The sequence below is a fragment of the Rhopilema esculentum genome, chromosome 16 (assembly GCF_057945365.1).
Source record: "Rhopilema esculentum isolate cy_ngs chromosome 16, ASM5794536v1, whole genome shotgun sequence".
NCBI classification, from domain to species: domain Eukaryota; kingdom Metazoa; phylum Cnidaria; class Scyphozoa; order Rhizostomeae; family Rhizostomatidae; genus Rhopilema; species Rhopilema esculentum.
The window spans coordinates 14788783-14803542 of record NC_142830.1 but is presented as its reverse complement, the minus strand read 5'-3'; the positions used below and the strand labels follow the sequence as shown (position 1 = coordinate 14803542).

The 14760-nt window shown below is 36.3% G+C and overlaps 1 protein-coding gene across 4 annotated transcripts; it reads right to left on the bottom strand.

Annotated features, from left to right (window-relative positions):
* Nucleotides 1–1723: 1723 nt before the first annotated feature.
* On the bottom strand, nt 1724–14752 carry LOC135682555 (trace amine-associated receptor 1-like). Of its 4 annotated transcripts, XM_089112976.1 has the most exons (5): nt 12744–13925; nt 11856–11984; nt 11263–11296; nt 10122–10185; nt 1724–7502 (listed from the first exon to the last, which is right to left on the bottom strand). In XM_089112976.1, the coding sequence occupies exon 5, from the start codon at nt 7178–7180 to the stop codon at nt 6218–6220; it is 963 nt and encodes a 320-aa protein (XP_088969102.1). In that variant the 5' UTR covers nt 7181–7502; nt 10122–10185; nt 11263–11296; nt 11856–11984; nt 12744–13925; the 3' UTR covers nt 1724–6217. The 4 variants fall into 4 exon arrangements, with proteins under 4 accessions (XP_088969102.1, XP_088969103.1, XP_065053568.2 ...); XM_089112977.1 differs by having other exon boundaries at nt 11856–14752; XM_065197496.2 differs by having other exon boundaries at nt 11263–14752.
* Nucleotides 14753–14760: the final 8 nt, after the last annotated feature.

The window sequence follows — 14760 nt, the reverse complement described above, 5'->3', positions numbered from 1 at the left end:
ATAAGATTTTTGAAAGATTAATATTGGGGGGAGTTCATTTATTGGGGGCCTTAGAGTAAGCTGATCAGTTTCAATTATTTCAGGTTTCAGAAATCGACATCAGGTTTGCCTTTCTTAATATTTTCTGATCCTTCTCTCTTTGTAGGCATCACCTGCTTCCGAAAAACACTTTAAGGAACCATTCTTGCTCTTTTGCTTTCGATACAGAATGTTCCCGTCGTTGCTTTTTGTTTATCCAGAACAAAGCAGCTGTAATAGGGTCAAATTCTGACTGAACTGAACATCGTTTGCGGAGACAGGGAGGCACGGTCATTTGTTTTTATTTTGTTGTATGTGCTGATCAAACGTTCAACGTCTGCAGAATGTGGCTTAGCTGCTACGATCCTTGCGAGGGCTGTTCGAATTACCATGTACTTATCATAGCTAACATGACAAACCTCATTCCACAATTTTGAATTTCCAAGACCACATTTTGGATTTCCAAGACCATAAAATGTGGGAAAAACCACACTAAAATAGGCCCTGCGACTTCATATGCAAAATGCAACAATATTAATCAACATATCTCAGTTTGCTCGTGAAAGAAGTTTGCGAGTTTTCGCTCTGCAGAGGCAACTGCCGTGAAGACGAATGAAAAACTTCTTCGACTTGCATGACATGAATATCTTAATTTGTTAGGTAATGGTAAAGAAAAAACACCAATATGGTATAAACGTGATAATGTTTCAAGCAAGCCATGGAATTAACAAAAACAAATCAAACATGGCCATGCAATCCCATGATCCTCTGACGATTGTTGTATACGCTGCAAGCTCACAACCGCAATATAAAGATGCCGAATTGTAGCTATGTTTTGGCCTAGAGCGTATCCAATCGCCATATTTTTCAAATTCGATAAAAGCTGATACCACTATCCTGGCAAACATTCCGCTCACCCTCGATAATTCGTGATTCAATATTCTTTTCATAGATGCTCTATCAGACAAACCATTATTATCAAAAAAGTAATAATCTTCATAACTGCCCCTTTATAATTCGGAATATTGAAGGAAACAAGTGTGCTGTGTACAAATGCATACTACCCGCAAATGTGTACAAACATTTTCTCTTCATAATAAATAAGAGCAGTCCCAAACACGATGCTTGTGGAATACGGCAGCTTAATTTGTTTTTACGAGCTCTGTTCGACGAATGCTCATTTTGTGTGCACCAATAGATTCTTCAAAATTTCCTGATTGTCGGTGTCAAAAGCTTAGGTAAGATCAAGAAACTGACTAATTTTAACTCTTGTTGCGATTGCATTGTAGACAGGCACCGCGCAGCCATTGGGCTAGCAGGGGCTAAAGACCCCCCCCTCCTTTTGCAATAATAGGTTAGAAAATTTTTAGAAGTTTGCTCTAGCGCAACTTTTGTAAAATTTACTTTGACGGATCCTAAGTAGTAGCAATTTTTCTTGACTGGGAACCTTCTTTGTTCATTTTCTTGGTGTCTTATCTTGTTTATCTATTTCACAGTAATTATTATCTTTCCGGCGTTCTTAAGGGCGTGGCCTAATCAGATTTTCCGTCACACACTTCTCAGCCCACCCACTTTTAGACTGGTGTGCGGTGCCTGTTGTAATAACAAGTGTACGTTAGATTCAACAGCGACAGGAATCGTTGAATGAAACCTGGGATAAGCAAATTGATCCCTGGATAACATGATTGCTAGTTGAAACCTGGGCCGGGTATCTCATAATCTTCTCAAGTGTCTAATGCATCAAGGAAAGGATTCCTTTTCGTATTTTCTCTTTGCAAGCAATCAGCTTCAGAATGACTTCATCCTTCCTGTAACAAATGGGCCCAAATTTACAGATATTTCAAACATGCAAAGAAATAGGCGTAGCCAAGGTGTGGCTTTTAAAATTCTTTATTTCAATGGTCTTCCTTTCAGTTGTTGAAACCATTAATCTGCAAACCATTAATCTTTCCTTTTCTTTTTCTACTTGATGGACGCTTTGGGCAGCAAAATCCTGGAGAAATTGATAGATAAAACATCTTTCTGTTCTAACACGAGTAATTGTATTGTCGTTGGCTTTCAGTTGGCAGCAACCCCTAATTTTCTTCGTGGGCCCGACTACTTAGCGTCTTAAATTGATTTAACACTACCCAGAGAACTCTCCAACAACCAAGGCCATACAATAGACTTAACAATTAAATCTCTTCGTTAAAGTGGTTATGAGGATAAATAATTCTATATTTGGTCACATTTTGATCTAATTTCTGATCTAGACAGACTTATCCGATTTGATTAGCTTCTTGCTGCTATTTATGGAACATAAACTGTGACCACGTCGCTGATATTTCTGTTAGCTTATCGTACGTATTTCATGAAAACACGGCTCAGCCTGAGACTGTTAAAGATGAGCAAAACATTAAAATTTCAATGACTTTTCATTAACAAGCAGATGTTCGCCTTGAAGTAATTGGACTATTTTGAACCACAATTGGGTATATATATTTCCTAACTTAGAAATCAGAATTACAGACTCCAGATTATGGAAAGACTTTAGACTGAAAAAATAAAGCAGACAATGTGCAGCTGACCTATTTAAGTTAGTTGTTGTCTCAATTCAATTTTTGTCTCTGGAAATCAAATCCTACGTTTATTCGATTTCTTTTCCTTATGGAAAACCCCTCTTAACATAAGAGCAACAACTCACAAATGCGCAAGCAGAGATGAAAATTTAGTCTCTCATAAATTTCTGTTAGTCTTGGGGCACTCTTGATCCAATGTAAGCACGGTGTGTGGTCATTATGACAAGGAAAGTAAATGAATATTCAAAATTTCGAGCGAAAATCTCTTTTCATTGTGTGCTTTACTGTCACAGGAAAGACTTAGTTTGGTGCTTGCAGACTCCTGAACAACCCAAAGTTCGGTGAATTCTCCAACCCTGATATCTGGTATCTGGTATAATCTTCCCTCAAACTTACTATTGTTTTTCACAACGAATACCAGGGGCTACCAGAAATCTAGAGAAAAACTCCTCGGATTCACTCTATTAGAGATATTTTCGATTGAGTCCAATATAAGAACTCTAGATGATGCTTATATATCGCTGGTTCATATAATTTGCTTGTGTTGAGAGTCGTTTGAAGGATTATATTTGACGTGCAGCAAACACAAACAAGGGGACGCTACGAACGTGTGATTGATTACGTTACTGTGGATTAGAATATAATGCAAGATTTAAAGGACAGTGTTACAATGGAAGACATGATTAAGTCTTATTGGGCAAATTCTTGATGAATCCTGCAGTTTAAGAATCAAATCTTTCTTGACGAAATGATTAAAAATAGCGGCCTTGAGTCTTTGCTATAACATCTGGAAAGCAATACGTTTCTGCTAACGGAAGTAATCTGACTTGCTCTAAATTAATTGTGGTGCTCCACAATGGTTTGTGCTGGGCTCCTTATTTTCCATTATACATATCACTGAACTGCCTAATGCATCTAAAAAATTTAAGTTTATCTACTTGGTGACGATTATAGTGCGTGTAAGAAATTCAAGTTTTATCTACTTGGTGATGATAAAAGCATATCTTATGAGTCAGGTGATCTGTCTAATCCAATCAAATTGATAACAGAGAGCTACGCCCAGTAAAGAAATGGCTTGATGCTGATAAACTATATCTAGATATTGATAAAACTATCTACGATATCTTTCATTCTACATTATCTCCAAATATGCCTTCTGGTGCTGTTATTGTGAAAGTAACCGGGTGTGTCAATAGAGTGAAAATTGTTGGATTTTTAGGCCTTCTGATAGACTTAGCTGGGAATACCAACTCAGAGAACTACTTAAAAAGTTAGCTAGAATATGTGAAATCTTTTTAAAAATAAGAGACTTATCAGGATGCTTGACTACGGGGGGTGGGGTACCTTTGCTCCAATTTTTTCTGCAAAAGAATAGAGTTTTTTGTGAAATCATTTGTTACTGGGTCTTTAATTTGCTCTGGCCCTCCTTACTTTCAAACCTGTGTCGGAGTTCCTGCTTACTTCCATTATATTTAACTAAGATACTAAGAAATCTAACTCTGCTTATACAATTCTATGTTTCTGTCCTTCTTGAAACATTACCTTATTGTTTGGGGCCAAACATATGAATGATGAATTTAACCAGCTTCAATTTACAGAAAAAAGGCAATTAGCTTCATTTCAGCTTCGATATCATCGTCTATCTTAAAAGATCTCAAATTTTTGAAACTTTCAAAGATTTCTAAACTTCGACTTTTTACTTTTGTTTTTAATTCTACCAACAAAACGTAAACCTGTTGCTTTTATAACTTTTTCTAATTTAGTTCATCAATATTCTACAAGACAAGCCAGTGACGGTGATTTGCTTTTGTTTAAGCACTACCTGTTGTACTCAGAATTCATCTTAAACAAAGTAAATCTAAAAAACTACTTGTTGAGCAGGGTAAACCAGCTAAATATTTCGATCCTCACAATTTATTTCTTGTGTTTTCAGCTTTTTTCAGTCTTGCTTGCTATTTTCAATGTTTTTACAGTTATTTTATGTGAACGACGAATGGTCATGTCTGAGGGGTGTTCTGGGCTACTTTTGTGACTGCTGCTAGAAAAGATGAATCATTAAATTTCTTTAAACTATTTCGATTCATCAAAATTCATAAATATTATCTCAGAATTGGAGAAGTGGATCTCTCCTTGATAGGTTTATCTAGTGAGGGAGCTCTTTCTTTGAGTAATTTTGTTTCTGTATTTTTTTTGTATTCGTAGTAAGTTCATGTTCATTATAATGCTCTTGTAGTTTTGTTGTTCGTTCTATCTTTAGCTGGAATTTAGGTTTAGTTGATAGTTTGGTTGTAAAATATTCATTAACTTCTTGGCTGCATCAACAAGCCCTGCCCAAAGTCTTGGAACAATAACGCAAGTCTGAAGTCACGACTCGACTAAGGACAGTTCTCGAGCGCAAATTTAGCCATTCCCTCTCCCCAGGCAACAATGTTGGTTTTTTTATAAAACAACGTTTGAGATTTGGGAGCGTTAGCTTATGAGAAATGAAACAAAAAATATACGAAAACAACATAAGTTTCTCGTAGTTCTTAGTAAAACTGGCTGGCAATGTATAACTCTCGCTGAGTAAGACTGAAAGAAGTTGAGCAATTTTTGCTTTTATAATCACTTATTTGGTCAAACCAAGGTTTAGTCTCTGAATTTCAAGGTTATTTTAAGCGAAGTTAAACAAACTCGAGTTTTTGAATTTCCAACAAGTTTTTGAACTTTGGAAATTTACATAAGAAAATCTTATGAAATAAATTAAATCGAGCAAGAACGAATCAAAAACGAAACGAATTTTTGCAAAGGGCAGACACCAGACAATCATTTTCATATCGATTTTTGGGAGGTTGCGGGTAGAGTGTTTCTTGAATCGTGGTCGAAATGAAATAAAAGGAAATAAAAAACGGTTCAAATTTCGAAGATGTTATAAAATTAACCACATTTTTCGAAAATTTGCCACAAGAAGACCTTAAATGAGGTCTTTTACAGTCATTTTTTGAAAGAAATCGTCTTTAAAAACCAAGTCTTAGAAGATAAAAAAATTAGGAAACCAAAGTACTGTTCTCGAAAACCCTTCTCTTAAAGATGGGGTGAAAGTGATTCCAAATCCTTCTCTTAAAGATGGGGTGAAAATGACTCCTTCGACGACTCTTCTTTCTGTTTAATTGATACAATTAAATAGAAAAAAGAGCTCCGTGACTTATTGAGGGTTCTATTTCAAGTTACTTTGTCCAAGGTCTTGGTGTTACTGTAAAGTGGCTCTTTGGCATTTCGTACTTAAGAAGCCTTTAAGAAACTGTTAACCTTGAAATCAACAAAAAAGGACAGTTTTGAAAAATTGTGAATCGATGTATTGATCTTGTAAATAATTTGGGTGACTTGAATTAAGATTTATAATGAGTCAACCAAAGATCATTTGTTTAGCAAAAAGAACGGACGAGTTTCTTTTGTAGGCTAAATAGATAATTCAAAGTTACTACTTCAAATAAAACGATTATCTACATGAATTTCAGTTCGGCGGCAACAGTCAAAATATTCGCAGATTTCACGGAAATTACATTATGCATTTTAGGGACCTACAAAATGGAGCTTCGTCGATATGAATTAGAACGCTTGTCATTATTGGCAACATTCTTTAACAAGACCCATCTTTACTATTAAGAATACTGTTGTGAAGGATTATTCGAAGTTACTTCAATAGGTGATGCAGACTTTACTCTAACACGGTACCATAGTTTCTTCATTTCACGTCCAATGTCCTGGCAAAAGAAGCAATACACAAGAGGATTTGCTGCCGAATTAACAAGCATAAGGGTGTATGCCCAGATATTTATGAATTTTGGAAAAAGTTCGATTCTATGTGACACTGCAGTCGTGGTAAAAGCAGGACCATAGAAGAGAAAAAGCGTTGCAACTACTACGAACGTTGTTTTGGCAGCCTTCGCCTCTTTCACTAGCTTCTCGTCTGTTGCGAATCGTTGCTGCTCTTGTCGAATTTTTCTTCTAATTTTTCTCGATATGATGAATATTTTTGAATAAGCAAAGCTGTTCCATAGCAAAAAGAACGTCCCAATTACAGTGACCATTACGATAAATGCGAGTCTGGTTTGCTTGTACGGGAGACACCCAACTGCCCCATAAGAGGCCCCAATTATCCATATCAGTAAAATCATTTTCAGAGAGCTCTTGCTGGTGCAACGGCGTTCGTGATAAAACGGATAAAAAATGGCGAGAAAACGCTCGAGAGTCACGTAGGAGACAGTAAAAAACGAGGTGGCTGGTAATGTATATCCAATAGCTACAGTGGCAATGTCAAGAGCACATGGTGGCTGTCCCTTCGTGGCTAAAACAGCTAGCCTTGCTATGTGCAACGGCTGCGCCAAAATTCCGGCAGTAAAATCTGTTATTGCTAAAGATAGCAGTATCATGTAATAGGTTGTCCAGAGACGTTCGTGCGAAAATATGACCCATATGACACTTCCATTAAGCACGGTTGAGATTACAGCAAAGAGGAAGTTGACAATGCAGTTGATAAGAATGTTGTATTTAAAAGCATCGTCTGTGCAAGATATCATGTACTCCGGGACGACCAAGCACGATGTTGACCATGAACAATTCATTTTCCATTCACCGATACGATTCGCGCAATATAACTCCGATAAAAAATGTTTATCCGCCTTTAATTCCCATTGATAACACCAAACAAGCTTGCAATATTGTCAACTCAAGAAAAACAGCTTTTGCATTTGTCCACACACGTCCAGTGACTGCGATCTTCCAGAGATTAATGAGATAAAAAACAAATATTATCGATCAGATGAAAAGTGTCATGTTTACCCCAAAATATTCTACTACCAACCGATCTTCATGTGCTTCTGATGTGAGTGGGCTTAAATGAACTAGGATCGCAATGACCACGAAATTCTCTTCGTCATGTAAGACCTGAAACAATAGGAGCAATGCATGAGAATAAGGAACAACAAATAGTATTCTTCCCACCTGTTCATCAAACAAACTCGTTAAAAATTGATCGCCAAACGCAACCAAACGCAATCAATAATATCTTTAATATAATAGCGTTCCATTTGATCAACGATAACTTTATATTGTACATTGACAAACCATGACGCAATCAGCGTTTGATAATCAAAAATCCATAATTGGGCGAGGCCCTTCAGTGCTAACGAGGCTGAGGCTGATCAGGATATGGTTCAGGAACCCGCAACTATTAATAGTAATTGGCTTTAGCTACTCAGGATCTCCGTTTATTTTTGTTCCTACTTCCAAAACCGATAGATAACAATGTCTCATTTTATCGATGCAAATAAAAGAATACCGATCACTGAAATTTTTTTTGATACCAACAAAAGACTTGCTGCTTTAGCTTGGATGGACATTAAAATCATCAAAAGTTTGCTTTCCTCGTCACGTACAGTCAACGAATAATGATAACAAACGAAGATGGTTTCAATAGGAAATATTTGCTTACTAAACATGAAAAGATTGCTTTGTTCGATGAATCAAACCTAACAAGGAACAGAAACAATCGAGCCGGAAAATTCTAGCTGATTAAAACCTTACAGATTCCAGATGACAATGGCAAAGAATGTTTAAGAAAAACCCTCGAGGCTTGCAAATTGCAAAGCGACTTGATTCATCGGGAAATGATGTCATTTTCTTGATTCTCATGAGACAGTCTCGCCGTTATAGTCCCCCGTTTAAACGGAAGAAACTGGATCGATCCGTACATTTCGCTTGCGTTTACACGGGATCGATCCCAGATCGGTCCCTAGGGAGGAACGCACATGCGTATTGCTTATGTCATTAGCACCTAAAGAAGATAGCGCCAAATTTGTAGGAAGATTGACAACAAAATGACGGGATCGATCCCAAACGTTTACACGAGACGGGATCGATCTCAAACTGGAACGCTTTCCAAAGCGAACCCAAATTAGCACGGATAGCGGATCGATCCCGAGAGTTCCCGTGTAAACGGAAGGCCGATCCGTACCAGTTTGGGATCGATCCCGGCCTGGATCGATCCCGTGTAAACAGGGTCTAGTCTACTGGTCTCACAATTGAGATATGGGAAATTATTAATTAACAGCTTTTAGTATCAAAAGATATTACGAATTAACAATTCATTATACAATATCATCAGAAATTTTCAACTGAATTTCAAACCTTTAATTTTTTATAATTAAACAATTTTCGTCTTTCGTCTAAACCTTTGTACTCCACAATCTACCTACTTGAGAATGAAGATGATAAATTTTGCAGCAATGCAAACGAAGTTTATGAAAAAAGACTTGAAGTTTTTTTAGAAGCCTTTGTTAAACCAATATTTTATTTGTTATAAAATGGATTTTTCAGCGCGTGACAAAGAGCCTATATCAAGGTGTTGCTCGAACATAAAGAGGACGAATATTCAATGTTATTGATAATATTTAAAGCCGGCTGAATCATCCAGCTGTTCCCCTGAGCAAGACTTTAAACAAGATCAAAGTTCTTTAAAAGTACTACATGTTGATATCAAACTATAGAAAATGAGGAAATAACACTAGAATTGCCAACAAAGAGCGTCGTTGCCGGAGTTTGAAAATAAACAAATGAAGACACATTTTTCATGCATCTGCAAGGATTGTATAGGATTAACAGCCTGCTGCCAAATCCGAAAATAAATTATGTATAACGGTTGGAATGGCATTAGATGGAATGGCATATAACGGTTGGAATGGCATTCGTATAAAGATGGCATTTTGCATTGCCTTTCTCAGCTGCATCATTTGAATTTGAACTGATGAACTTGAAAGAAATTTTCATAAGTCTCACTCCCTACTATCATTTTGTATTCTTTAAATTTAAGCTTTCGATTGAATTAATGAACATTGCCAGAAATATCCAACGCAGAATTTAGGTTGAGTCTATCAGTAAATTTTTCCAGTTTTTTGAAGCTTTTCTATACATACAGCTATTCTTCATCTTTGTACTTTTAATAAAGGACCTGTCCCAAGGCCTAGTTCCTTATGTCCCTTATTTTTGGATATCTTTTGCTCACTTAAGGTACCAAAAACCCCAAATCATTTCTCAATTCTAACTGCACAATAAGTGCCCTTAAAGAAGCGCAAACTGCAAATTAAGTGCCCTTAAAGAAAGGCAAAAAAGTGAAGAACCGGCCACATGAATAGAACCGGCATCCTTATTTGCAAACCGAAAATTTCAATTGTCTTTAGAAGTATCAGTTCCTTAAAAGTTTTGCCTTCATATGTTAGTTCCTTTTACAGTGTTCCATTAGTAAAAAGTGCATCAAAAACTTTTCCGAAACTCGTTTCTTAGACTTATAGTAGATAACACATATTGCAATGTATTTTCCTCTAATTTTGATCTCAATTGAAAATATTTCAGTGAATCTAATGCACCCACATTGCATGATAATTGAAATGTGACAGCATAATCGAATCTTTGACTTCCAAATGTTCCAACATCAAATCCAGCTTATATGAACATGCAACTAGAACTCATCGTGGACTTAAAAACACAGTATAATAAGAGCAGACGTACTTGGTCTTTAAAACGGTATCTTTCACTGCAAACCCATCTTGATCGTAGTAACTCCACATCGTGCCTGGATAAAGAAGATGGATGATTTTAAAGTGACGGATAACACTCCTTTTTTGATGTGTACATATTCTTAAAAATTACAACTTTTCGTTTGTAGTAGCAAGCAGCAAGTCTAATACTTTTACTTTCTTCATTCCTACTTTCAACCACCTAGAATTATTATGCCCTTTTGTTTCGTACAAAGCAAACAAAAAATATAATTTTCTATAAATCAATTGCCAGTTCAAGAAATTTGCTTAGCAAACACAGGAAATTCTGCCTTTGGTTTATATGGCGCTATGCTTTTTATCTTGTATGCTAAAGAAAAAATTGCGGCATTACTTGGCGAGAGGCAGGTGGCAGTAGATTCAAACAACAGAAATAGCTCCGCATTATACCCAGCAAATAAAAAAAGCAGTAAGAATACCGAAGCCCCAAACATATACATCTCTTGAAGAGGCCTTAGCAAACGCAATAAATGAAAAATTAAAGAATGCTCCACCTCAACTTGAAAGTCCCGAGAAACACAGTGAAGTGGTTAAGTAGTTCAGTGTTCTTTAGTTATATAGATAAAAAGCGTGTCCTTAGATTCTAGATTCATTTCAAATATCACATTGCTTTCAGTGGTGGCGCAAATGAATGGTATGGGCGGGGAAGGGGGGGGGGAGGTCCCTCACTCTTCAATATGGTCCACATAATCTCAATATGGTCCACATATTTCTATAAAAAGTTGATAAAAATACACTGGGTTAGGGAAGGTAATGTATTTTTAAAAGTTGCCTTTGGAAAAAATAGCTGGTTTATAACACTAAAATAAGGACAAAGGCGTGGTCCTATGGGTCACGCCCATTATTTTTCACTCTTTCCCAAAACGTTGAAAATAGGTAAAACTTAGAAAACATCAATATTGAAATTTTCTGCGAGAATGGTTTTGTAATGGCAATTCTATGATTGCAAAAGCACAAAAACTGCAATTCCAAGATATCATAGTGGCAAGACAGGAGGGGGTGCGTGGATACGGACACGCCACCCTGATTAATGGATCAATTCTTTTCATGAAATGATTACGCAAGAAAGACTAGCAAATAATGTTACCACCTACTCCATAGATTTCTTGATATTCACGCAGTTTGGCCCTTGAAAATGATAAAGCATTAATAATGAGAACGGCAAGATATCACGGTAGCAAAGATTTATTGCATTTTGGACGATCTTAGGACAATCAACGAGAAGCGTCATGAAGAGACTCTTATCAATTCAAGAAGATACCTCTCAATGTCATAAATATATATGCATTCTCAATATTCTATCTAGTATTCTTTGAATTTTCAAGAGAATGGCCTAACGTGCCAATGTATTCTGAAATATATTTGGTATGCAGAAGCATTTATTTTTAAAAATGCATTTTTCCTTTCTACAATACAAAAGTTTGCTGCTTCTAAAAAATCGAAAATTAACTGAGGTTAGGTTTGAGATGTTCCATATAGCGGATTAAACAGAAAAAAAGTGGATATTTGTTCTAAAAATCTAAAAAGCTTCTAAAAATATCTGCGTCGAAGTTTATTGTCCAATAGTTTTTCGTCCGAGGGTTTGTGCACTTAATGTTCTTGGCGTTCAGACAAACCCTTAGTATTGAATTGTTGTATTGTATTGTAAAGATTATTCAATGTAGTTTTTACAATAGCGAAAACATACCAGATTATTTACTGCAAAACGAGCACGCGCACTTCTTTTCAAGGAACCAAGTTCTGATTAAATTCTTTAACTATCTTGTATTCTGTGCTGTCTTTATTGATTCCGGGAGTGAATTCCAGATTTTAGGCCCTTGGAAACGTAATGATCTGATACCATTATTCGTATTTCTGACCTTTAGTAAAAAGCGTGGTTTAACCACTGGCTGTGTACCAATTGAAAAAGAAACCAATAAAAAGCAATACAATATTTTTCTCTTTCAGTTTTGACAGACAAGCTAAGATCAAGTTTTACATCTACACATAAAAAGAGTAGGCATTCCTTATTCTACACATTAGCAAGTTCTTTATTATATTTGGTTCAAAGAGCCATTTTATTTTGCCGAAAGACTAGCTGGAAACGAAAGGGCGCCAAAACTGCCTAAACCGAATCCAATAATTGAAGTCGCTTTCTTTGGCCATGCAATGCCACCCTCGCAACGCAAATTGGCTTGATTTCTAATCGATTGGCCATTAATTTGCCTCAAGCGCTGTCCACAATCGGAAATCCAGCCCAGTAGATTAGCTTACTACCAGCTTAGATTTGCTAATTTACTTTTTAAAGCGATTTACAATGTAGACAGAATAATGGAAAGGTTGGTGACACTCTGTTTATGCGGGGTGAGTTGAATAGGAGAAATAACCAGGGTGGGAAAAGTATAAACAATTACTGTCTTGCTTCCTAATCCCTGCAATTTTGGCTCTCGTTTGCATTAACGTTAGATGTGATGGAATTGACTTGACCAAATAATAACATGGGATTTGTGCCTTACATTGTAAAAAGCACGGAAAAAAATTTAGAATCTACCTGAAAATTATGCACAGTTTGCGAAAAAAGCAAAGTTTTACTCACGATAATTGCCACCAAATTGTTTGCCTTTTTGGGAATTTCCATTCAAAGATGCATTGATGACCAATTTCTGCAAAGCGTTCAGTTGATTCAAAGAGTTTTAGCTGCTTTTAAAAACGACTCAATGAATTCTAAATTGAAGATAACAAAAATAAAATCGATTACAGTCTAAATTCCTCCGTCTTTTCTCTGTCATTTGTAAAAATGTTTCTCATTTGAGTAGAAGAAATGTCAACAAGGATTTCAACCTCGCTGATACTGTAGCTTTGACGTCATGGAAACTGAATTACAAGGCAAGGAATGTTGATATAAATGCAAACCATTTTCTGTCCCTCCCTTGCTCTCAGCTGGCTTTATTCGAACATAGCTGAGACAAATAACAACTCATAAGGATAATTTAAACAGTGTACTGTAAGCAAACAGCTAGCAAAGGACAAAACTACCTCGTGTGTGGGTCGTATTTGTCAAAATAGATTTTATTGATAAATCAATATGTAACTTACAGAAATGTTCTCTTTCTTGTTCAAAGTATATACTTCAAATTTTGTCCCTTTTCCACTAAGCCTTAACATATGTTACTTGATATCCACCTAGAGGAATCTTGACGTCATATATTTGTTGTCGCTTACAAACTTTCAACGCTTACAAATCTACAAAACAATGCTTGTAGTGCATCGTTGGTAAATTCAAGTCCTTGCTTAAATTTTACACAACAGGGTTTCGGCAACTAGCCATTTTGCAGTCAAACTCGGACATGCATAATTCAGACTCACACAGGTCCGACTTGCACAAGTTGGACTCGCATAAATCAGACTTGCTTATGTCGGAATCGCATGAGCCAGGCTTGCGTAAGTCGGACTGGCATCAGGCTTGCATAAGTCAGACATGCATAAGTCGGACTAAGGTGTATCAGATTCGCTAAATTAGACTCGCATAAGCTAGATATTTTGTGACTCGGACACAAATGCGTGGTCCGGTTGATTTTGAATAAACACTATACATATTAATTGCACAGACTTTTGTAAGTCGGATTGTCACATGTTTGTACCTCGATAGACCAATTGACCAACAAATCTTTGCCTATTGCTAGTAAAGTTCAGGTATAAATGATAAGATTAACGTTGTCCATGGATGGTTAACTTTTATATCTACATTTCAGCTGATAGGATTCCGTAATTTTAGTCTTTGGCGCTTGATAAGGGCTTGTAAAGTCGAAATTTGGTTTTTACTCTGTGGTGCGTCAATTTGAATTTCAGACGTGCAAGTCGTTTAATTTGTCTGCTTCCAAGATGAATAAGCTGTGCGAGTTTCCACTGAATCACTGTGGTACCAGTCGAGTTACTAAACCTCTTGGTTGTTGTGTTATCACTATTTTACTCATCACCAAAAATCAATGTCCTTTTCCAAGTAGCAGAAAATATGAGTTGTTTGAAATTCAAACAGTTTTGCCTATAAAGTTTTTTGTTTTTTCTTTTGCTTTTGAACTTGCTTTTTCTTCATGGTTTGGAAATAATTTGAAACCATTATACTCAATGAAAAACAGACAGGGATAGGTAGTACAAGGATTCCTTTTATCTGACAAAGAATTAGGGGATTTGTTAACTATAAGTTTTTTTAGGAAAGCTTCAAAGCAGGGGAGGATGATGTTTAAAGAAGACGTGGAACGAGCGGGGACTTGTTTGAAACAGAGGGGAAAATGAATTATTTTGTCTAGTTAATGAAGAAACCAACACTGCGAAAACTTGTGGGCCTATAAAAATTTGCGAAACATAGTCGATGTCTGAAGATAAGTTTATCTTTAGAAAAGCCAAAACCGCAACAGAAAATGGAATAACCAAAGAAAAGGGGAAGGTTTTATATTCGGTTACATTTTAAGATAAATAGGCTTATGGGCAAAGATTTCAACAAAGTTTGGTGCGAACCAGATCTGGCTTTTGATTTTCAAAAGCCACGATATAGAAATAATATTAAATTAAATCACAGAGCACTTAAAATGAACCCCAATAAAAGTGTTCAAAAC

What these genes read in the sequence shown, in the direction of transcription:
- LOC135682555 (XM_089112976.1), bottom strand. Translation starts at nt 7,180, where the DNA reads ATGAATTGTTCATGGTCAACATCGTGCTTGGTCGTCCCGGAGTACATG.